The sequence below is a fragment of the Cheilinus undulatus genome, linkage group 2, assembly GCF_018320785.1.
Source record: "Cheilinus undulatus linkage group 2, ASM1832078v1, whole genome shotgun sequence".
NCBI classification, from domain to species: Eukaryota; Metazoa; Chordata; class Actinopteri; order Labriformes; family Labridae; genus Cheilinus; species Cheilinus undulatus.
In genome coordinates, this window is record NC_054866.1 from 37281804 (window position 1) to 37308203 (window position 26400).

The 26400-nt window shown below is 41.7% G+C and overlaps 1 protein-coding gene across 1 annotated transcript in view; it reads right to left on the reverse strand.

Moving 5' to 3' along the window:
* The window catches only part of cux1b (cut-like homeobox 1b), a 105854-nt gene that overhangs the window by 38959 nt on the left and 40495 nt on the right, over positions 1–26400 (reverse strand). The window contains 4 exon segments of the mRNA XM_041797104.1: positions 7054–7177; positions 11594–11731; positions 19893–19971; positions 25983–26030. Coding sequence (XP_041653038.1) covers positions 7054–7177; positions 11594–11731; positions 19893–19971; positions 25983–26030 — 389 coding nt within the window.

A 26400-nucleotide genomic window follows, 5' to 3' on the forward strand; every position in this document is an offset into this window, starting at 1 on the left:
TTCTCACTACAATTAACTGTCTTTCTCTCTTGTACGCTCTGACTCGTCTCTTTAACGGGCGTGCATCTTTCAAACTCTATAAACTCCAAAACTTTAAATAGAAACATACCCAAAATGCTGCTGGGATTGAAGCTACTCATGTCAGCCATCTCCTGGTGTAAAGTGGTAACAGCGCAGACCTCTGCCATTAGCCCTATCTCCCAATAGTAAAGAATCCTTTCAAAAATTCCTCGATCCAGACAATGATTTGGATCAGTCCCAAAATCTAATCAGTTCTTCCTTATGCCATTTCTGATATTTCCTGAAAATTTCCTGAAAATCCGTTCATGACTTTTTGAGTTATGTTGCTGACAAACTAACAAACGAACAAACCCACCCATTCTGACATATTTTCTTCTGTAGTGGCAATACTGTTTTCTTTGAAGCCAACTCTATTTTATAACAATTGTAATTTCACATTTTTTCTGAATATACCCTCATTTAATAAAGGCGGCGTTTTAGCTCCCCTTCCAGCCTTACTTACGACTGTTTTTTCTTGAGTGGCAGTAGTGCTTTCGCTGAAGCCAACTCTATTTATTTTGTAATAAATAATTTGTAACCGTGGGATGTGATGTACACGCCCTTGACTGGTGAAGGCAGTGTTCTCACTCCCGCTCCCAAGCTCCCAACCAGGAGCTTTCTGCCCTCTTGCTAAAAGGTGCCATCAAGCCTGTAGACCCCTTGGCCCAGCCCGGGGGCAACTACCCAATCTATTTTCTAGTAACGAAGAAGGACGGCGGTCTGTGTCTGGTCCTGGACGTATGAGGATTCAACAGATTCATGAAGGTAATGCCCTTTCATATGCTCAGCACTGCAGAGGTATAGCGCATTGTAGACAAAGGGGAATGGTTTACATCAATCGACCTGAAAGACGCCTACTTTCATGTTCCCATTTTTCCCCCAACAGGCAGTTTCTCAGTTTTGCTTTTCAAGGCCGCCATTTTCAGTTCAGGGTTTTTCAGGGCAGCCCCACACCTAACCAGTCTAAGGGTGATGTACTTGCCTGGAAAGCGAAACCAGGTTGCAGACTTCCTGTCACGAGACAAGCCTTCCCCAGGGGAGTGGCGTCTTCACCCACAGGTGGTGCTCACCATCTGGGATCTCTTCGGCAAGGCAGAGGTAGATCTTTTCGCCTCAGAGGCCACAACCCATTGCCCCCTCTGGTTCTCTTGCAGGGAAGAGTCCAGTGCTCTGGGGAAGGATGCCCTGGCAAATGACTGGCCAAGGGGTCTCCTGTATGCCTTTTCTCCACTCCATTTGATTCAGGCAGTGTTACAAAGGGTTCACATGGAGGGCCACAGGGTGCTGCTGGTGGCCCCCTTCTGGCCAGGGAGATCAGGGTTCCCACTACTGTACAGACCCTGTTGCAGTCCACCATGGCGCCTCCAGAACAGGCAGGATTTCCTGTCACAGCTGGGGGTCAGATTTGGCATCCCAACCCTCAATGCCTTTAGCCGTGGGTCTGGCCGCTGCAGTGCCCAACCCCATGTTGACACGCTGCTCAGTTTCTGTCCGTAAAATAGGCCTGAATGCCAGAGCCCCATCTACCTGCTTACAGTATGAGAACAGGTGGCAGCTGTTTTCAGCATGGTGTGCAGACAACCATGTAGACCCTAAACACTGCTCTGTACCAGCTATTCTGGAGTTCTTACAATCCCTCTTGGATTCTGGTCATTCCCTGTCTACCCTCAGGGTGTATTTAGCTGGCATTTCTTTTTGTCATGCTCCAGTCAACAACAGAACAATTGGTTGCCACAGGTTAGTTACCCTTTTTATGAAGGGAGCTATGAGGCTCAGTCCCCCATGAGCCCCTAGAGTGGCAACTTGGGACCTGTCCCTCGTACTTGACTGTCTGTGTTTGCCTCCTTTTGAGCCTTTGGCACAGGCAGAGCTGAGGTGGTTGTTGGCGAAGACAGCCTTCCTCCTTGCCATTACTACAGCCAAGCGTGTCGGGGAGCTCCACGTCTTGTCTGTCAACCCTACATGTCTGAGGTGGCATCCAGAGGATTGTGGGGTCACCTTGTGGCCACACGCAGATTTTCTGCCTAAGTTGTTGTCGAGGGCGAACCTTGATCAACCCATACAGCTTGCGCCGTTCAGTCCCCCACCAGGGGAAGATAATGACAGACCAGCATTGCTGTGCCCGGTTCGTGCCTTGAGAGCATATATTAATAGCACAGCTAACATACGTACATTGGACCAACTGTTTGTCTGTCATTGTGGTCCTAAGAGAGGTAGTGCTGTCAGCAAGCAACGCTTGTCCCACTGGATTGTGGACTTTATTAACAAGGCATATCACACAGATGGTCGCCCACTGCCATCTGGCGTGCAGTGCCACTCTACGAGGGGTATATCCACGTCATGGGCGGCCATGAGAGGGGTATCCTTGGAGGCCATTTGTGATGCAGCCTCTTGGGCGACTCCAAACACATTCACAAGGTTCTACAAAGTGAATATCCCCACCACCCATTCCCTGGGGGGGATCCTTTTGCCAGACTCTGCTGCTTTGTTGCAGTAAGTTGGCATGTATTGGATTCCTCATGACCATGTTGGTATAGGTCATCCAGTGCTTGAAGCACCGCCTCTGGCAGTCAGGAAGGATGAAATAGAACGTAAGGTTCCATATGTAACCATGGTTCTTTGAATCCTGGATGACCGCCAGAGCGCTGAGTCACTCGGAATCCTTGTGATCTCACAAGAAGATTCCGTAGGAACTGATTCCCTGATGACACCGGAAGATATAGGCTGTCCGGGTCAGCAGGTGTCTCATGTGACTTTGTTGGTATAGCGACTCGACACGCGCATGCGCAATGTGTTATCCAGTGCTTGAAGCACCGCCTCTGGCAGTCATCCAGGATTCACAGAACCATGGTTACATACACAACCTTAAAAATTAATATGAACTAAACTGACAATAAAGCATGCAATTAATCACATTTTTTAAATGCAGTAATTGTGGACCTTAGTTAATTGTGCTGAATGTGGTTAATCTTGACAGCTCAACAATGGAAGCATAATCATTACCACAGAATAACAGAGTAAAATAAAATTATGGATGAATATCTTTCAGGCCTCCATACATTATAGACTTTATGGTTCATATTCCTGATCCACTGAAAACAGCTCTGAGGCCAACTTTTGGGTTTCGAGACCCCAGTTGAGAACCAGTGATCTAAATCACTCTTAATTTTTAATAAAGCTTCTGAAACAAACTCCTTGACCCTTTCAGTGACTGCCTTCATCAAAGTGGTACCTCTCACCCCTTTGCTGATTTTGTCCTGTTCATGTAATAGTGTCTCAATAATGCCAATATTGGTCTCTTTTTCTTTTGTAGGTCCTATAGAGGCATGAGTATCATTTTCAGTCTGTTTCTTTCCAAGCTAAGTCTCCCAACAAAAGTTTTAAAGAACTTAAGACAGAGAAACAAACTTTTCAGTTAAGCAAAGATAAAAGGTGTGAGGTGAGTAAATGTTCACTGACACAACTAACAAAAAAGTTTGAAAAATGTGTAAAGCTTTATCTTAAAGCAGTGGTCCCAGACCTTTTTGGTGGCACCGACTGGTTTCATGAAAGCGACATTTTCATGGACCACTCATCAACGTGTGGGGGATAAATGCACCGAATAAGATGATACAAATGAGATAAAAACAAAGTGCAGAAAAAATACATCTAACCATAATGCTGAATCAGTGGGCGCGTGAGACTCACCTGTCACAATAAACCTGTATTTTAAGTGGGACTCCTGGTATTGTCTTTTAAATGCAGCTTTCTTATTCTTTCTTATTCTTGGCAGCTGTAAGCTCTACTTCTGTCTCCTCCTGAACCTTTTTCCTTTACAAAGAAGCTCTCCAATGTTTTTTTTTTTTTTTTTTTTCATTTTAACTAGCTTGTAGGCTTAATTTTTGGTAACCATGTAACCGAGGCTAGAGTCTTGACATGTGTCAAGAGATCAAAAGGCACAGACGGATGACATAACAGAAGTAAATTTGGTCATTTTTCAAAATTAAACATCTTTCAGACTCTGATAGTCAATTAAACAGATATAAAACTCATGTATTTTTTCTGTGCAGCCTGGTAACAAATGACCCATGGACCAGCACCAGCTCATGGCCCGTTGGATGGGGACCGCTGTCTTAAAACACAGAGAGACCACTGATTTAATCAAGGGTAACTACATGCATAAAAGCAAATCTATTCAAATTCCAATGCCTGCTGAATTTCACCTCAGGTACATCTCATTCTACTTAATTTGGCTGCTCTGGTGATCACTTAACAAGCCATCGAACAAAGCTGAGCTGCTTGACTTCTTGCACCAACATCTCCCTAACAGCAATGTGACAGACAGATGAACAGCATGCCAAGACACATGACAGCTGTAATAAAATTTAGACTTATTCCAAAAAATACTGATTTCTAATCTCTTGCCATTCATTTTTGTTCAGTTTATCTTGTGAAGCAGTGACTGCATGACAACAAAATGAAGAATACACTCATAAAATGCTGACTGTAATTTTCCTTAAAAATTTCAATCCAAGGCAAACTGAAGGATTTGGGTAGCATTAAAATGCCTTTATTTCACATGGCAAAATTTATTTAAAAATAGCCTATGTGTTACAACCTACTCAGGTCTTCATCAAGACCATTGTTAGCAACAATTAGTAGGCTGTTTTTAAGTATATTTTGCCATGTGAAATAAAGACATTTTAATTCTAGACAGTGTGCTTTGGATTAACTTTTTGAAGAACTCATTAACTCACCCCTTAAGACATGAATTGAGCAAAGCAAATCCCATTTCAATTTGAAAAGAGGACCTGTTTATGACACAAAGACCCTGCAGTGCTTCTATTTTGTAGTCTTCACTAGTATTATGTAGTTTAAAACTCACTATGAATCTGTTTTCTTTGCAACAGGCCAAAGTTTCATGATGAGTTGAAACGCACAACTGTTTGCAACAGGCCACTCTGCCACCTTCTAAAAGCCAGTCAGCTCACACTGCTGCAACAATACATCATTTCTATGGCTCAAACTGCTGCTGCCCAGGCTGTATGAAGGTGCACAAAGGTGCTTCAGCCATCTCATCACCATCTTAGTGCGGCAGGGCAATTGACAGCACATACAAATGACAAACAATGCTTTACCAGCCCAGTCTTATTATAACCAAGATATAAGCTGAGAATTTTTTTTTCCAGATTCCAATACCAGTATTGGAAATATGTCTGTTACTGCTGAAAATGTGGATATTGGTGTCAGCGAGTATACTAATGTGTGCACTGATCCGATACTGAGGCTAGGTTATTAAAAGAAAAGTAACTTTCGAACCATAAACTGTAGCATCTTACTTTTATCTCTCTTGAAACTAGGCTGTTGTGCTGTTCCATTGAAGCTATCCATGCCTTCATAGCCCTTACAGAAGCTTTTCCAGCAACTCTTGACCTTGAGTGATTTTTCAGAGACTTTTAAGATTAAATCCAGACCAGATCCAACATTTAAAAGTTTGTATCCATTCTTTAAAATCCGTTTCAATCATTTATTGCAGCTAGCTTGAATACTAACAGCCATATTGTTTTACCAGAATGTTTATTGAGGGGCTATCAACCAATGGCAGGCTGTTCCATCATCACATCATGCTGTCTCAAATTGCACACGCTTAAACATGCAGATCAATATGTAGAGAGCTTATAATAGCTCATAATGGAGAGAAAGAGAGATAGACAGCCTACAATGTGGCCCTCTGTGTCATTTTTGTTTTATTATCTTGCAGTAAGTCACAATAATTAGTAGGAAAAGCAACTTTCACATATGAAAATTGCGCCGTGCAGCAAAGCGCCAAAGGGTTCGCTTCGACCGCGGTGCACAGCCCTGATCAGCGGACAGAGTTCACGGGAGAACGGCATCTGAAGACCCCCTGCACACTGTTCCTACAACCAAATCTTTCCCTTAGACTTTCTAAGTTTCATTTACTACCTTGCAAACACTTTCAGGTTTGATACCTCATCATTACGGTCTTCAACTCCTTCTCTTCTTTAGTGATAATGAGCCGTCTCTTTAAACCCTGAGGCTCCACCAGCTTCTCATACCAGAGCTCACATGTGAATTTATGCCTTCGATTTCAAATAGGAGAATATAACAAGGTGACAAGTGTATTTTCCACTTGTATTTTAAGTATTAATGTGGATACACATAATGATAAAAGCTTGACACCCTTATGTTGGCCTGGATTTACAGGAGTGGTTAAGGAGGAATGGCTCCCAAGTCTGTAGTTAAATGAAAAACAAATATGGCCACCCACACCTTGAGCAATTAGTGTAATTATCTGTATGTCGAACGGGCTCCTTCCTGTAAGGTGACTTTACCAGACAGCTCTCTTAGTGATTATAGTCACTTTTATTTCTAAGATTTGCATGTCTATATATGTCTTGCAGCTTTTCAGCTCATTTACTGCTGCAACTGACTTACAAGCATGAGAAAACTGAACACTAATTTAGTTTGAAAAGGAAGTAATCATGTATTTTGTTTTTATATTGTTTAGGTGGGTTTCATTAGTCCCTGTATATCTTCAGGAATGGCAGCAGCAGCATTTATAAAAAAATAAACAAATTAAAAAAAAAAAAAACAGGGTGAAATATATGGCGGCTAAGACTGAAAATTGAGTAGACGGTGCCGGTTCCCATTGAGACAAGAATGGCAAGCACCCACATGACAAAAATGCTGGCATTGTTTTTCTATATTGGCCATTTTCCATTCATCTGCAAAAAGGAGGCAACGTCAGGGAAGCAATAAGCCACAATTTGTTGATTATACTGATAAGTATGAGGACTATTAGCTAAGGAGGAATTATATTATTATCAAGTCATGAATAGCTGAGCTGAATGAGTCAAAAATCATACACTTATCTTTTAAAGATTAGAATCTCAGCCTGCCTGAGGGCACAGTGACCCAAAGGTTGAAATTGGCAAAATAATACAGAGGTTATTACTTGAAACACAGCACACACACACACACACACAGTTATACCTCTCCTTCTCTGCATAGTCGTTGTGTAGCTGGAGCTGCTTTTCCTGGGCCAGGTTCTCTGCTTGATTCTTCAGAGACTGTTCGTACTCGCGGATTTTCTCCTTCAAGGCCTTTATGGTCACCTCTAGAGGAGGCAAAAAGAGCAGAGAGACTCATAAGACGGGCGTCGAGAGAAAAGGAAGGAAGAGTTAAAATACAAGGCAATGTGCAAAATGTATCGAAAAACAGACTGAAGTGGTTTCCTGGATGTGATAAATGGCAGTGTTGACGATACAGCTCTTGAAGGAGGGGGCTTGACCTATGCTTAAGGAACAGCGTTTCATATTCGCATTCTTCCTCTGTCAGCACGGGCCAAGGCCTCGGCCCCTATGGCTCCTGCCTAATCTTTACATCCTCGACCAGTATAGAATATTCACTGTTCACTACAGTAGATATGCTGTATTCATTAGGACTGCATTAGTGCTGAAACCCCATAACCTGCTGATGGCTGAGCTCTGTATGGGGCAGCCTGAAATAAATCTAACACATAACTGGGGTAATAAATAGGCCTCCATGTGTGCGTATGCGTATGTGTGCTTCTCAGAGAAAGATATAAGTGAGTGAGACAATGATAAAGAGCGTTGCTGCCTTTGACTGAGGGCTCTTAGCACTTTGTGTGTGTGTGCGTGTGATTTAAACTCCAGTCTCACTGCTCTGACACATAATCAATAGAGGAGAGTCCCCTCAGAGCCCTCTTACCCCTTAACTGCTTAACTGAACTTTAAACATTTAGGTTGCGGGGATCAATGGCCCCTGCTCTCTCTCTATCGTGTGTGAGTGCATGTACAAGCGTGCGGGCGGGTCCGTGTGTGCGTGTGTAACAGGAGTGGGAGTTCCACGGTGTGTTTTGGGGTTTAAATATCCCCCCATCTATTGAGGCGGGAAGGAGGGATAAAGGATGAGGGAACAGGAAAATCAATGGCAGAATGGAACCCTGCCGCTATCGAGCTGTTCCAATTAACTCTCGCTGAGGAGAGGGGGGATTCCAAAACATTCCCCCCGCTCTCACCCGCTCGCTCCTCCTTTTTTTTCAGCTGAAATTACACCACTTTTATTACCGCTTCTCACTCATCCCGCCGCCTTTGTCAGTTTTTCCATCTCTCTTTACCCTGAGGTAGCCTGTCGTTTTTTATTCATGAAAGTCTGCCTCGTGTTTTTTTTTCCTCCCCTGAAAATCCTATTTGAAAATGTAAAACCTTGTACATTTTTTTGTGTTTTTCAAAAATTTATGAGGCATTGAAATATGTTCAAATAATAGCGTGTTCCTTTGAAAAGCTCTTCTAAATAGGTTCCTCTGACCTTACATTTGCACTATAAAGCCATGTACATATGATTAACATGCAGACATAATGGGGAAGTTGTCCTCGAGCATAATCACAATATTTCTGTTTTGATTAGTAAATAATGACTTTTTGTCTTCATTCAAATGAGTTTGCATCTTTTACACTTCAACATATTGAAGTGATATGATTTACATATTGCTACTTGTTTACCTTTCATGGAGGGGAATATACTGAAAAAAGTCACAGCTGGAGCTTCCTTAAATTAATGTTTACAAATTATATCTTTCACTGTAGCAAAAAAATAGTTTTTAAGTTTTCCTGAAAGATATACATTCACTAATTAAGACTTCTTTTTTATCTTCATTACTTGGAGAAATAATTCACTGCATGACTGCAAAGATTCAGTGTTATCAGTTGGGAATTGCATGCAGGAAAGGAGCCACAGGCTGGACTTGAACCTTGGCCAGCCGCTTACATGGTGCCACTGTGCCATCTGTGCCCTAAAGATACACTTTTAAGACAAACTTTTGAAAGGAACCACCAAAAAAAGCAGAGTGGATAACATTTGCAAATGAATTATATGACCTGGAAAGATCTCGTTTTTTCCTAAGACTTTGTCGTGTTAAATTCTGTAGGTTTTGGTCCAAATGAGTAACATTTATGAACAGAAAAGTATCATAGAAAGAAGGAAGTTGGTGGGGTCTAACAGTTCTAAGAGGTCATGGTCTGGTTAGTACCTCAGTTTTGGGGTCACAGTTCAGTATGAGTTTGGTTCATTGGTAAAAAAGGAACATTAAGTCCTAAATTTAAGACCCAATTCTAGATTTTCCTCATTACAACATTAAAACTTAAAGTAGTGCAGCTTATGATCCTTCCAGTGTTACTGAAAACTACCTGTGATAGTTGGTATAACTTGTGAGGTACTAAACATGAAAAGAGGAAAACACGATTAAAAAAACGCAACATTAAAATCAACAATAGTCTGATATCTCCTGATATTAATGAAATAAATTAAATGTAAAAAATGAAAATAAACTTTGTATTTTAAAGCCTTTTTAAGGTTTCATATTTATAATTTAAGTAGTGTGCGGTGACACGTCACATAGTTGATAGTAAACAGCATATCAAAGGCTATACAAGGAAATGTAGAGGTACAGAACACTGGCCAAAGTGTGAATTACTACTCAAAATCCTGACTCGTGTTTGTTAGTGAAGGACTGCAGAATGGCCCCTTGTGAAGGGGTCCAAGCACAGCACCTAAACACACACTTGTAGTCATGTTTCCCTACTTCTGCATATCCGTCTATAGCCTTTAAAATCCATTTGTGTTGCTAATCCAGAGTCTTTTTAAGAAAAAAAAAAAGCACAGAGAAGTTGTTAAGAGGAAGAAGCTGGCAGGTCACATCTCTCTTATGCAACTGCACCTGTAGCTGAGTTTTCATTTTTGTGTACAAAGGTGTTACAATGGATCTATCTCACAGGCAAATCCAAGGAAGAAACTGTAGCACACAAATCACTTCATGTAGTTTACTCAGGTGCAAAGGCCGAAAGTTTTATTCTTCATCTGCTGTCACAGTATTGGTTCACCGTGTGCTGACATCCCACTCTAAACAATCAATCAGGGTTGAAACTCTGTAATAAGGAGGGTATTTAAGTTTTTCAAACCGCACCACTACTATTCGACTCTGATGAAGATGCAGTGCGCGTCGAAACATTAGTCCTCTGCAGCTTATTAAACTATATTAAGTGATTCAGTGCTCAAGTTTTTTCCTTGGATTTACCTGTGAAATAGATCCATTGAAACACCTTTGTACGCTACTGGATCTTTCTGTGAGCACCGACCTCTACCTGTGGAGGACCAAGTTTTGTTATACCTGTTTATTCCTCTTCTTCATATGTTGTCCATAGGTGCTAAGCAAACAGTTATACGCATTACTGACAACTACACTGATGGGCAGTGTTGTCAGTTTTGATTGCCATTTTTCTCCATTTAGACCACAGACCATTGAAAGAAATTATACATATTCATCATGGGACTACAAGCACCGACCTGTGACACATGACACATACAAATACCATTGCACCCCTAGAAGTTGTTATGCAACGTCATCATTATTATAACAAATTTAATTCATGTTTATCCCCCTTGTGTTGTATAAGTAATTCAGTTAGACCACATTGATTTGTATGACATGTATGCTAGACAAACAGTTTCACTCCATTCAGAAAATAAGATGGACTGGTAATGACCTGTCTGTTCTGTTATACAGTTTGTCTTGTTAAAAGTAAAAGCAACAATTAATGAAAATAAAGAATTAAAAAAGATCACCTTTTGGATCGAAAAAGTGTATACAGAGGTGTGATCGCTATGGCTGTCATAACACCTGTAAGTGCAGCTTTCACTTACATCCACTGCACACAACCTGATGTAATGAAAATCTGGCAAATTCACTGCATATTGCAACTGATCACTTTGCTATGCAGAGCATGCTGTGATAGCTGCTTCCAGCAGTGTGTCTCTGTGCATTTAAGAAAAATGGGTGGTTCAGTGAGTAGACCTTGTCGAGTACTGGTTTGATTGAAAAGACTCCCAAACTTAAGATGAGATGTGGCCTGCAGAGATGGGCCGTGCAACTCACAGAGTGAGGGTTTGTACTTCACAAGTATCGATGTTACTGCAGTGTGAGAACTGAAATGATGTACTGGTAGCTCACAGGATTGCACACTCTGCATGCATAGTGAAAAAAGATAGTACTGAAGGAGCGATACAGCTGGACAGAAATGTTGTGGACTATACTGAGTGAAATGGTAATCGTCACTCAGGAAACCTAATAGAATCTTTTACCCAAGTAGAGCCCCAAAAACAGACTGCATGTGCACTTGTATTCTGAATTTACTTTAGTTTCAAAAGAACAATGATTATCTCGATATATATGTCTGTGTTAGCCATAATGTTAATTTCCAACCAAGGCTTTTTTCAGTCACTCAATTTAAATAACAATATGTGCATGATGTCATCTCCCTCTCACTGCTGCTTTATCAGATTTGTACAGTCTGTGGTTAAAACTGGTCTGTACAGTAATAACTTTAACTACTGTCAAACTACAACAATAAACACTTTGTGAGTTTTTGATACTGGATTATGAGCGATTAATGAGCGTCCTACATCCATGCCCCTCTCAAAGTGACTCCCTAAATGTGTTTCATGCATCTCTAACCTTGGTTTTTGACCTCTGCAAACTCTTTGTTGTAGTCCTCCAGTGTCTCTCGAAGTTTGGAGTTCTCTGTCTCAATGTCGTGCATCCTCTGGAGCTTCAGCTGCAGCTGCTGAGCCAGCTCCAGCACAGGTACAGGATCTGGCAGAGACAAAACACAGCACATTAACGCGCTGCAAAGCAGATTACACAAACAAGGGCGGCGTGGTGTGCGGAGTGAGCTAGGAATAACTACATTCAAGGCCCTGGGAGAGCGAGCATGTGCCCGGGTGAAGTGTCCTCGAGCGAGGCAATGAATCTCTCACAGCTCCAGGAGAACTGGGCTGAGGCCGACCCTGACCTTTAGTCTGCCCCATGGATAACCACAGAGGCCAGCTAGGACCAAAAAGTATCACAACTACAAAGCTGTTATAAAAAGGTGACATATAACGGCAGATAAAGTTTGGAGCTTGTCTGGAAACATCTTTTAATACCTGGTACTTGATTTTTACAGGTCAGTTATTTACCTCCCAGCTATATTATTTCCAAATTAACATTAAATCAAGCAGCAGCCTCCTGTGTTGAAAAATGCCAATGAGGAAGATTAAATCCAGGTTAGGGTGAGGGTTAGGTCAGGTGCCCACTTGTGGCCAACTCTCAAAATAAAGCTTCTATATTAAAATGGTGATTTTAACAGAAGAATCAATACGTCTGCTGATTTGTACAAATACCTGTTGGGGTGTTTATAGCTTATTTTGAGGTAAAACTGTGGAAAGTTTGTTTTTTTAACTGATCCATTTTGTTCATTTTAGCTATCTAAGTTCTAAACTATTTTTTACCAGTTTGTCTAACCTGGACTAATTGTCTGAAAAAGCTTGTAAAATGTAAACACTAAGGTGCACAGTGAAGCACTTAACACCCTTTTTTTCCTAGGACAACTTGTGTTTTAAGAATGTGTGTGCTGCAGTAATGTCACCTCCTAAGTAATGCCTAGAGTTCTCTTGTCATTCTGCATTATAACAAACTGTAAAAAAAAGTCATTATTATAAAGCATTAACAGCCAAATTTGACTTTACAGTTAAACATTTAAGGGATTAAGTCTTTTAAATTGTTGATATCGCCCTGTTTTGCTCCTGATGTACAGTAAATACTAACACAATGTTCACTGATAAGAAAGAAAACAATAGAACAAAGATATAACAGTTCACATAACAGCAAGGCCATGGCTTGTTTTTCAGTGATGTATCAAGAAAACTTTATCCATAAAAGGTCATAGAATGATACAATATCAGTCGATGTATCAGTGCAGATGACTGTCTCACTTAGAGATGTTGTTTCCTGTTTGTTTTGTTTGTGCTGACACAGCAAGAGAGCTGAAGAAGTGATTCACAGACAGACATTAACAACAGAGATTAACTGGGCTGTGATCAGTTAAAATGTTCACTATGATGCAGCTTGAAAGCAAGTTTAAAAAAAAGAAAAGGAAAATGGGCACAGACAGATGGACAAAGTGGAGCGGTAAAAAAAGGCAAAGCAAAAGGTAAATAAGAGATTAAAGAAACAGAGACAGACGGAAGAAAGCAAACTTTCTGCAGGCATTTTACCAACATCTCTGTGAACACACGGCAGGGTTAACTGTCAGTGTGATGAAGAGAGCCCTGTCAGTCAGGCCAATCACATCTGATTGGTGCTCATGGGTGGCAGACTGGTGACAGGCAGCCAAGAGACGCGGGCGACGCTCATCAGCATGCCAGCTAAAAGAGCAGTTTGTGTGTGTGTGTGTGTGTGTGTGTTTATGTGTGTGTGTTGTACAGATAAGAGGAACTGACAGCTTACAGCTGGGGGTAAGGGCTGTGTGTGTGTGTGTGTGAGTGAGTGCACAAGTGTGTGTGCCTCATGTCTGACGCAGTTAGATATCTTAACTATGCTAATGAGAGATCAGCAGAGAACGATTGGGGAATTTCATGCTGATTTTGTGCTGTCAAGGTGACACGCCATGCAGGGCTAAGCTCTGACACACACAAACCAACACACCTTGTCATAAACATACACAAGATTCCCTACAAATACACAAAAGTAGAATGAAGTGATGTTCCTGGGCGTATAACCTCCCATCCGATTAAACACAAACTATAACTGCATTTAAATGACTAGTCCAAAGTTAAGGAAATACATTCTGTAAACCAACTTCACACCAGAATGTGGCTTTAGTTAGCAGTGCTAGCACCATGGGCCTTTGATTGCTATACGCAATTTCCTGTCAACAAACATGCTTTAGAAGCTAACGGTTTTTATGTCAGAACATTTTGGCAGCAAGGCAGTTGTCATTAGGAACATCTACAGTGGCTACTTGTGGTGGGAGGCTGGGTAACAGATCAGACGGAGCATTTGGCTGGGATTGTGGGCCTGAACTGACAAAAAAAATGTAGTCGGCTAGGGTTAGGGTTAGCTACACATAATAGAGGGTCTGCACTGACATCACTTTCAGCGTAAAACATGACTGCTCAACTGGGCTGCAAAACTCAGCCGTCTTCTCTATGTGGAGAAAACAGGAGAAAACTAGACTAATATTGTCTTGAATTAGGGATATTTGGACCCAATAGAGATCCATGCCATTTCCTGGACCGTGGATGTTGATATGTGGCCACAAACCGTGTTTCATGGTGTTTATGTGGACCAGATTGCAAGAACACGAAGCAGAACCTGAAAGGACATATCAGCTTGAAATATCAATAATGGATGTGACAGTGAATTAACAAAGTTTTTTTAATTTCAATGATTTAGATCAGTTGATTCTCCACATTTGAGTGATTTTACTTCTTTTTACTTTAGGTGATCTATGAAAGCGCTGCTCTGGGGTTGTCTGATCTATTTCTAAAACTCTGGGCTTTGGCCTATTTTAAAACAAGATCAATCTAGCCAGGATTTCTTACTTAATTTTGCTCGATTTTAACACCAAAAAACCTTTACTTTATTTTCAATGTGACAAATTCTCATGGTACAGCTCTCAACTTTAATATTATTTCATATAAATGCTATATTGTCAGGAACATTCATTTCATGAAACGTTCACTGAAATCGCGTTAATTTACAAAGACAACTTTAATTTATCTGTGACAAATATTGATGGACAATTGCCTTTCCCCTACAAAACCAGCAGCGTTTAGCAGAAATCATGGGACTATTTGTTCAACTATGAAACATAATCGACTACCATTTGATGACTTGGATATTATTGGATATTGGATATTATTGGATATTATTTTACTGTATGGCTGATCTGCTGAAATATATAAGCTTAATTTTCCTTTAAGGTTAGAGAAAGGAGTATAGAATTGAGTTCAGACTATATTCATCACTAACTGAATGCTTGTGGTATCTCCTGTATAGCCAAGCTTCATCTTGTGTCTTTATTCACGCACTGTTACAACTCCAAACATTTCTATTAACATATTCCATCAGCTGAGGGTCTGTACTGACCGCGGTTGACATAGTCAAGATGTAGCTATTAAAGAACAGCAGTTTTTAGCTGAAATAAAGCTGTTAACTGCCAATTCCCTACTGATTTTTGTCACCAGTACAAATTTTCTTCAACTCACTGGCTGGAACGGCAGAGACTCACACTGACTGTGACATCACATGCATACTCTCAACAGTAAGGGGACGGGTGTCTGCTGAAATGCAAACTATTTTGGAGTTAAGCATACTGGACCATACCAAACCATACTCAATCAAACTGGACCACTTGATAGAAACGTGACTTAAATGTCCTGGTTCTGGACTGCTTTGCGTCCCAAAAACCTTGAAAATCAACTTTTTCTCACTCTTATCAAACCTTTGTCCTTCACGTCCCCCCCCCCGATCACACACAGATTATAAACTGTACAGGCTGTTAAAAGCAGTTTGACTCGTGGGCCACTGGTGCTGAGCACTCTTGCCAGACACCTTTAATCTAAAGCAGAGCACGCTGGGCTGACTAACCAGGCCTTCAGCTGATAGAAGACAGAACAAAACACACTGTTTCCTCTTTCAAGACTGCTGCATTAGTCAGGCTGGTCTGTGTCTGTGTGCGTGTGTGCATCAGGCATTACATCATTGTCTCGCTGCAAGTTAAGAATAGCCCCGTCAGAGCTGGCGCTGACTTATTGGGAGCAGTACAATCCAAAGATATTACTGTAGGTCTATCCATGTGGGAATATGATGACCTCCTTACGCTATAGATGAACTCAACTCCTCGCTCGTTCCTGCATACGCGGCTCCTCCAGGGCTCCCATACAGCTGAAAACCTCCAACCAGCAGCTCTGTGACGGTGTGTGTTCTGTTAACACTCTGCTGTGCTGCATGTCCCTCCTCGGCCTCACTGTGCTGAAAACAACTCCTCGTGTGTGCACTTTGCCGCAGCCGATCGTGGGCACACTTGTCATCCATATCAGGACACACCTTCTGTGAAGACCCTCTAAAGGCTGCACCAGTGGGGATGAGATCTCGTGGGGACACATTAAGGCGTCGCACACGCCTGGATGCACAGTGAAGGAGCACCAGAGGGATGGTGTCATGCTTTTCTTTTGCCTGTGTTGGTGCTGTCTACATGAATAAAGGAGGTGGGGGGGTGGTCTCTAGATCATGTTTAAAACTCTGGAGGTGTCTTGATGAAGGCAGACCTACACAAGGATTTACACAGCACCAGCTTTGTTTAAATAGATGCCCTATTTTCAAATACATTAAGCTGATCCAAACACAAGTGCACACCTGAGACACATCTTTACACCAGCACCTATCAGGGTCATGATAACAGCATTTTGAACTTGGATTCAATACAAACAAAAGATGTTGTGACCTGTTTAGGCAGAAAGCAACAAAAATAAAAGTCCTAAGCAACCAAAACTAAACAAAACATACGTGCCTTCAAGCACACTCAATTTAACCAAAAATGTCCTATCAGCTGTCACCTATCTGCTCTCTTTGTTTGTAAATCTCTGTTCACACATGCACAAAATTCATGAAAAGTTCCAGAAGATTTCAGGGTGAGTAACACATCTGAACACAGTCAGCTGATTTTAGTCAGGCTTATTCCTAGAAACCCCCCTGAAAATTTTCTGTGAGAAATGGTTGAGATGATAAGATAACAGCAGGAAGTATTAAAGAGAATTCACCATAAGTAAGAGGGAAGAGGTGATGATGCTTACATACTATGACCAGCACACAACCATGGATGTATAGAGAACAATGAGTGGAATCTCTGTAAATTTTCAGTGTGTAATTTTCTGCTCTTTTGGTACTGTGAATATGTTGAACTATGCATTAGCATTGACATAAAGGCCAGTATTCTCATTATAGTGTCTGTTGCTTCATCTGCCGCTTCTGTGTTCTTCTTTTTACACCACGCCTTGCTTACTGAGAACCCTGCAGACTGACAGAGAGTCTCCTGCGGTGAGTTGCATTGGTGAAGGAAGATTTCAGGGGCAGTTTCAATAAAATCTGAGGAACTGTCCGGAGTGCACATCACTGCCGTTGGGACATAACCTCCCAACTCCAAAATCACCTCTTTTCATGGAATGAAAAGAATCACTGTACTTTTTTTAAATAATTAAACACTGAATAGTCAAAATCTTTTTGACAGGTTTTTATTGGTTCAGAATTTGTAAAAACCCACTCAGGGCTAAGGGTAACCAATAGCACTGATTTATGAAAACAATTTAAATCATTAAAATAGAGACAGGAGGTTATGGACCAATGTCAGTGATGTGTAAATGGGACTAAGATGTAAATTTTGCAACTCTATGAGAGCCAAAAAGATGCCTGTATTTGCAGACCAGTGAATCTTAATGGATCCCTATTTCTCTCTCCTTCTCTCATTGCAGTTTTGGTTAAATACAAGACACAGATGGCTTAGCGGTTAGATTGGGTCCCATGCAAGCTGACAGCTTTGGTTTAAGTCTGTCTTGTGGCTCCTTTCCTGCATGTCTCTCCTCCACTCTCTTATCCCTGTTTCCAACTCTATCAATTGTCCTCCTCTCCAAATAAAGGCATAAAAAGCCCCAAAAATATATCTTTAAAAACAAAACTCAAAGGGCCTGAAGTTTTTTTGAAATATATAGTTATCAATACTAACTGAATAACAGAGGTTGTATCAAGTAGCAAGTATCAAACATTTTACAGCACTATTATCTATCATGTGTCTCAAAGGTACCCAGCTGGCCCCTAGCTGGGGATGGAGGTCTAAACCTGGTTCTGTAAAGGCCGTATTCTGCATTTTTAAAAACCTGAAAAAAAATCAGTAAGGTTAAGATCATCAATACTGCTATCAGGTTTCATGGGTTCTGTGGTGCAACATCATTTTATCAAATCAGTGGAGAACAAACATACATCAGTTTCTGCAAGGGGGAACATAAACTGAGAGCACATCTGCACTGTCATCAAAATACCAAACTGAGATACTTCAATTAAAGGTCGCACAATATCATTGGTATGGTATCAGCACATATTAGCTCAGAAAGTTAATAATCCTGCTGATACCAGCCTATACCTGCTATGAATACCAGCTGTATGTGCAAACAAGTTAAGAGTTGTAGGCAGAATCAACAGTCTTACATCAGCTGTAGTTACATCCTCATTACCTAAACATTAAAGTATGTTCTAAGGACTGAAGTTTTAGGTGTAAACTACATATAAATTTAGATAAAGACAAATTTATTGATCCCAACAAGGAAATTCTTTTGCAGCTCACCATGTCTGTAATAACCAACATTCAATCAAAACATGTCCACACTCACAGATCAGCAATCAGACGTCAATGAACGACACCAAGATACAAGCTAGTCACAGAAAATACATGAATAACAAACATCAATCAATATACAAACATAAGTCCCAGTTATGGATGTTTCCAGGCAGCTCATTTCCCTATTTGGCTAAATTCCCATTTAGGTAGTGTTTAACTGACAAGTCCAAACACAGGAAAATGCTTAGAAAACAGTCAAATTAATCACAGGGCCACTGTGTCTGTGGGTATATGACGTGAGGCTGCCGTGCCCAGTAGAGTGTGGCTAAAAGGAGCAGCTAGCTCTGACAGCCTTCTTTCCTCTGCAGATTTGTAGAGTGGTTCCTCATCACTTCAGTTAAGTAGTTGTGCGTGAGTATAACCCTCAAAAGTCTACAAACAATTTTGTTTCCATTTTCTATTTTAAAAAACAGTCATATTGTGCTGTTCCTCTGACATGCTAATCGCTAAACTTCTCATGTTAATGTCTGGTAAAGTGCCAGGGAAAAATCTGACAGGGAAACAGCGGCTATTAACTAAGGCTACAGGGGGTAATAGTGGTAGCAGGCATCATTACAGATTTGAAAGATGTCAACAGTTAGTTCAACCGACCCTAGCCGGCTAATTTGATATACGAATTTAACCATTTAGCCAGCTAACTGAGCATACCTCTAGTCCCGGTAGTTTAAAATGCCAGTTGAAATGAGTGCTATCTGAGTTCAGTAAGCTAAAAGCAGAGGGAGTAGAAGATTTAGAGTAACGGTAAGTTTTACTCAGAGGTACTATGACCTGAAGGCAGACCAGATAAGCTATTAGAAATGCTCCCACACTTTATAGGTAGTCCCCTTAGTTAAAAACCATTAACCCAGTGTTGAAATGTGTGTTGGCAGAACAAGAGTTAATCAGCTCACTAAACCAAGTGACAGACGGTTTATAATGGCATTTTATTATGTTATAACATCAATAAAACTTAACGATCACCATCCCTAACCCTAACTTTCTTGTTGACAGATAAAGGGCACAGCACACAGTTATTACACCTTACTGATGCCAGACAAGAACAAGAAAAAGGAAGGTTTCAAGACCTATCAGGCCCATTCATCTGTGAGAAATCAGAAGAATAAAGTTATGTAAAAGGGGTTGGGGTATGACTGAGAGAAAATGCAACAAGGCCAGATGACACACAGTACATAGACCCAACTACATCAAACTTTGCGGTAACATTATTTTAAATCCCTCTTAGGCTGTTGTAGGCTCTACTGAAACAAACTTTTGAGAATAAGAATCATTTATGTGTCTTAGGATGTTTTTCTAAATTTCTTTGGTTGGCTGTCACAAAAAAACAGAAGAAAAACAATGAAGTTGGAGAAAACACCATTTTTGGCTTGAGTTTTTTTTTGTCACAAAAGATTGTCCATCAAAACCTATCATGAGCATCTCTACAACTTGTTTAAGGATGCACCAGGATGCATGTTGATGATCTCTGCACTCATAGTAAGCAACAACTTAATGTGATCATAACGCAGACTTGAAAAGGGTTAGAGGCATTATAAGCGGTCTTACCTGGAACATCTATTATTTTCTTGTACACGTTTAAGAAGGCGGCCTCTGCTTCTTTACTTCTCTTACTCAATGCATCAATCTGCAAGGAAGGAAGAAAAAAGAAGGTCAATTATTAGTTATAGCGATTTACATCTGAGTGTCACATCCGCAAAGGAAGGCCCATTAATTCCTCAGTAAGACAGGTCTACATATCTGTCTATCCTCACTATGCGCCGGTATGCTGCATGTGATCGGGGGTTGTCTTGACAGCGGCTGGGTTGGTGTTTCCTTCCCCGTGAAGTCAGTTCAGCTGTTCAGCTGATGACGGATGCGTTTCATTTTGCTGCGTGCCCGTGCGTGTCTGCGTCCGTCTGTCCTCGGGTGTGTGTGCGCCTAAGTCTGTCCGTCAGTCTGTCCGTGTGTGTGGGCCTGTGTGTAAATGTGTGTGCGCTTTCCCCTCCAGCACGCTGACATCATTAAACAGCTGGCTCAGTCTTTCCAGCCACAGCAGGGGCAGATTATTCAGTCAGCTCTTAGCAGCAATACAGTGTGGATCCATTACTGATGCAGCCATTAACACAAGAGGGCACGGCATGCATTCCATCACTGATATTATTGAAATGGACAGCATTAGAATGGATCCATAAGAGATTAATTCTAAATATCAAACAGGAGGGGGAATTTTAAACTGTTTTCAATGCTGAAACATGAGGCAAGAAGGCTCCACAATAGTCTCTGTGTCACACTTCAATATGAGAAGCAGACAGAGTAGGCGAAAAACGCATCTGAAATCAAGACTAAATCGAAGGAAACAGATGCCAAATAAAGACATTCAGAGGGTGCTACTGTACTGGGCAGAGCTACAGCTGACTACTCTGGCTCGCGCGCTCAGACTAAACAGCCCTGTGTTTCTCTTCCAACTCCTCCAGCGCACTCGCTGAGAGAAAAGGAATAAAGACAAAAGCCTGTATAAGTCCAAATATAAAGTCTTCACATTCCCAGCCAAGCCAGTAGTGTAGTTGATGGGTGGTTTAGGGGTTCTTGCCACTGTAAACAGAGCGGGCTACATGTAATACTGCCTGGGCTCCTATGGGAACCTAATAAATCTCTTCACATGGCTTTGATTCATCTCTAGTTTTTTAGCCGCAAAACATCTGGCCCCGCGTAGGCTGGTGCCAGCACCCCTCCCTCTTTTTCCCCCTCTTTTATTTCTCCCTGTCTCTCTCTCTCTCTGTCGAATTCTCCCTCTTGTCACTTCCATGTTCTCTGACTCATTTTTTCTCCTTTCCCCTCAATCTTTTTCAGCGTCAGTCTTTCTCACATGCTTCTCTGTCACACACTCATGTCTAACTGGCATGCACAGGCCTCCTGTCCTGCTTTCTCTCTTTTAATTCACATACACACACATTGTCCCTGCTGCTATATCTCATTCTCACATCATGCTGCATCATGCACTTTACCCTCTTCATGTGCTGTGTGACATTGAGCGATCAGGATCCTCAAATGCAAGGCCACTAATGGGAGATTACCGATGCTGCTGAGTACTAATACCTCTCACACACAACACCAAACCTGTTCATCAGTGTCCAAATGTATGTGTGTATCAGAGGATGTGATCGGAGTACTGTGGGGTCATTATCGTCGCAAAACTCAAGAGCACATTTTGATGTCTTTACTGATTTTAGGCCCAGATTTTTCTTCAAACCTTCTATCAAAGCCTGCCTTTGTGCTCTGAACCAGTGGTTCTCAACTGGTGGGTTAGGACCCAAAAGCAGGGTCGCGAAGACATTTTTTAGTGGGGAAAAAAATTGCGCCAAATTGTCTATGAGACTCTATAAAACATATATGTTTTGTCCTATTTCATTGTTTTTTGTTACACTTTGTTCTGTCTTAGGCCCAAGCTCTATTATTTTTATTAAATAAATCTGACTGACCAAAAAATCCCCCAGGATTTAGGTCTCAACTCTCCTTAAGGAGTTGATAGAGGGTCCCTTGACTCCACCAGTTGAGAACCACTGCTTTAAACTGCCTCCTTGTGCTTAGGTTTCCTCTCTTGTGCTCAAAATGTCACCAACCAATAGTGTGGTGCAGGAATGAGTCTTAAAACGCAGAAATGAGTCAGCATTTAGCATATCCAGTTCCCTCGTCTGAAAGTCTATGGTATTTTTGAATGGATTTTCAGTTAAATGCCTGAAATAGGGTCTGTGGGGAACATAAGCTCAAGAGAGTTTAATGTTTTATCCTACAACAAAATACATCTGAAACGTGCCCCACCTTTTAATTGTGTATCTTTTCATGTCTTAATAAAGGCAGTTGCTAAAAGACAGCTAACAAGGACTACAGCATTTGTCGAGAAGACTGTAAGTCATCATCCAAAGCGCGGCAACTGAGCCTGCCGTTCACTTGTATCTGCCGACATTAAATTCAGTTGACTGTGTTGTAGTGCAATATAGCATGACGTTAGCTTTTCATTTTCGTCAGTTAGAACCAGAACCAGATAGGATGCTTCTATTATCAATTAGTGAAGATTATCTTTATAAACAAAACATAAGTTTTATAAACTTTCATTGGACACAGAGCTTATTTTCAGCAATAATCCAAAAACCCATTGAAAAATCCCATAGGCCCACGCGACGCAAACTTCTGGGTTTGCCTACAAAATTACGTCACGACTGCACCACTCTATAGTAAACAGATATAGGATCGACCAATCACGTTTACTCTGCCTCCTCCGGTCCTGAAAATGAAGCCAATGTGAAAGTGCAAAAAATTGCTATACCGCGAGTGTCCACTTGAGCCTGGCTGCAGGAACACTGGAAGTCCCATCTGCACACATGTTAAACAGCCGGTTTTGACACACAAAATAAACTGGTTTACAGCCTGGTTCAAAACACCAAACGTGTCTCATTAGCTAGTGTCTTATTGTGCTCCCACTGCACGGGGGGTTATATTTTTTTGTACCACGATCATTTGGATTATATTTAGGATGAAAGCTGATTGGCCCGTCTCATTTGATTGACAGATAGCTCAGCAGGCAGAGGCTCCGTTTCTGTCAACCGGAATGCTAGCTAGCAGGCTGACAGAAAGTCGCGCTTAGTGGGCGGGCCGTTAGGTTGATCCAAAGTTCGGTTGAGACCGCAATTTCAATATGGAAGCCTCCACGCTTCCTATTGTAAGCAGACGACTGTCATCACATGGGGTTTGTCCAATTGCAGGAGACTAAGAAAGTCACAACATTCCGTCACATTGTCTTATCCCCAGTCCACTTCAAGGCCCTGTAATTTCAATTTAGCTCCTCCTCTTTCTTTTCTGCTTCTTAAAAAAGACAATTACACTATTTATGCTGGATTAACATTTTTGCTGTCTTTTAAAGATAATCACTAATTATTTTAAAGTTTTATGATGATTGTTACATCTCTTTATGTGACTTTACGTGTACGTATGTGACAGAATGTTATGGCTTAGTGAGATCAAAGCAAAAGCACCTTTGATAACAGCACAGCAACAACAGGCAGAGAAAACACGATTGGTCAATTGTATTCCTGTTTTCTATTGGTTGGTTCATTAAAACAAAGCAGAAATGTGTTCAAGTGCGCAAAGAAAGTTTCATACACACTCATGAAAAGTCAGAGTAGCAGTTTCACTAACAAGCAAAAACAACGTGCATGAGTTTGATCATTTGAAATTTGAACTAAAAATTTGAGAGAGGGCGGACATTCTTGGAAAAACAGAAAATCTTAGCACAAAAAGAGAGCACAAATGCAGCCCAAAAATCAATAACTCATGCCCTCAAGACATTAAATTGTGCTCTTGAATTTTGCAACAATAATGACTCCATAGAGTGCTACAGCAAAATCTTATGATGATGAAGAAGACGAAGGGTTCATGAAGCAACACAAAAAAATAAAAAGATGTGCCTATGGCGGTGAAGGAAGCTGGCTGCATGACTGTACAATGACTGGGCCAAGGTCAGTGGTACAGCAGCTTTATATAGCCCAACATGGGAGGCAGGAAATAGACATTTAATGTAGGACACACCCTACAGTTAGAGGCAGGTTAACTGCAGGACCAGAGCCATTAGAAGACCACCCAGGATTTGCAAATACAACCCTGCTGTTCCAAACTGCAGCTCTCCCAACCAATCCCAATGACATCTGCTATTACATGCTCCCCTGCCCCCATCCCACACACACTCGCAAAAAAACACACACAGACCAAGCAAAACAAATGAAGTGACACAAATGATACCTCACCAGTATCAGTGGGTTACCGATGAGAAGTGCTTGCAATTGCAAAAGGTATCCCTGACACATCCACGCACACAAACACATACGCACATACGTCAGCACCTTGTGCCACCATCACTCAGCACCGCCTCGCTCCCCCTATCTAACCCGTAGTGTGTGAAGGGCATCAGGCTGACCTGCGTGTGTACGTGCATGTTGTGTGTGCGTGTGTGTGTGGCCCCAGTGGAGTCTGATAAGGGGCGGCTATGGGAAGCAGAGACTGAAGCCTTGGATAATGGAAAAGCTTATCTGATCGATGGACCAACACGAACACTGAGCATGCGACGAACAAAAACACACACACATAACCCGTTTACCAAGCTGAGGCCTCGTGGAAACACTACTGTTATTGGTAATAATTATGACCCCAGGGCATCCACCTTTCAATGACAAAGATTAAACAAAGAATCAAGACCTTAAACTTCCTGGGCTAAAACTTTTTATTGTTCTGTCTTGGCTCCACACTCACTTAGTAAAGATTCAGACTCCCGGGTCAAATGTTTAAGGATGAGTTACTGTGGGACTTCTAACAGGAAGACCCTCTGGTTTCTGCTGCTGTCTTGTCCTTGATCAAAGCACCAAAGGGGTAAGCAAACAAAGCCAGGCTAAAATTACACATTCTCAGAGCTGCACAAGTTGTGGCATGCAAGAACGCAGAATAGTCGACTGATTGATGGGCTGCTCTAAGACTGGCGCGGGTGTACGGTATTATCTCAATAATCATAAGATAATGTCTTTCTCAGTTCCGCGACCACCCACAACGAGCCTCGGCGTGTTCTGGTGTGCACACCGAGCGAGGTGTGTCAACACGGGGATGGTGGAAACAGCTGACAAAGCCCCAATTATACTGCTGCCGTTTCTATTCTCTAAATAGACTGGATCATCAGCAGAACGCGGAGGAACCACGAGAAATTACAGCATTTTTACATAACCACTGGCTGTGGTTGCTGCTCTAACACAAGAATATGGAAAGTAACCCAGTGTTAAACTGTAATATTCTATGGCCAGTAGCAAAGCATTCCTGTCACTACCCATTGAGATGATTTTGTTTGTGTGCGTGTCAGCGTGTGTGCTTAGGGAAGAGATACTGTTGGGCTGAATGTCCACCCACTCCAACCCCAAATGACGCCCCAGTCTAAACCAGCCACTTCCACTCCCACCCTCTGACTTTCGCATATGGGAGTGAACTGGAAATGCACGGCTGCCAGAGAGGAGGAGTCATGATGGAAATAGGCCAAAATGATGGAGGAGGAGATAGAGGGGGAATGGTGGGAGTATGATGACACACACGTACTCAAAAGTCACCTTTTAAAGGTGAAGGTGCTTAAAACTTTTATGCACAACATTAAAGTGAAATGTGCTGCTTTGAATGAAAATGGTTCATGATTCACCAGATCATCAAAAAAACAAACAAATACCCCTAACAAATCATGAAGACAAACAAAGTCTGAGGAAATAGCATTCGGTGAGCTGTGACTGGCTAGAGCCGGGGTTTTGTGGTGCCTTTTTTTTTTTTTGCAGGATGCAATTTAAACACACCCTCGGGCTACAGGACTTCATGAATAGGACAGAAAATCAAGAGCAGAGCAGAGCGAAGAAAAGAGGGAGAGGAAAGAGGGGAAATGAGATAGTGGCAAGAGAAAGAACAGGAGATGGCGGGAAGAGAAGAGAGAGGAGAGGAGAGGGGACGGTTTAAGAGGAAAGAAGAAAAAGGAGAGAGGGAACCAGGCCTGAGTCGACGAATGTCAAACAGGCACTGTTGGAATGCTGTACTCAAGCATGTGTCTATCACTGTGTCAATAAATGTTTCCAATAACATACTCACCTCTCCTTGGAAGCTCTTGAGCAATGGGGCAACCTGTTTCCGAAAATCCTACAAAAATAAAGAGAAGAGGAGGTTAGCGAGCCTGAAAAATGAGATAATCCACAGATCAATTTTAATCCTCTAATAACAGTTAATACACAGGAACATGTGGCAGGGAAAAACCGACTGAGTTTTATACCAGCAGACCATGTTGTGATCAAATAATCAGTGAAATACAGTAGCATCTATTCTTGCCAAAGCCAATGAATGATGCGTGAGCGAGTGATGAACATGAGGGCAGGGAGGAGGCTGGGTTTGTACCCTGAGGTGCTCTGGTGGACTGCGTTTCTCATCCGAACAGGTGCAGCACCACCTGGGCCACCCAGAGGCAGCACTAGTGCGTGTGAGACGGAGAGTGAGAGAACCACTGAGTAGGCCT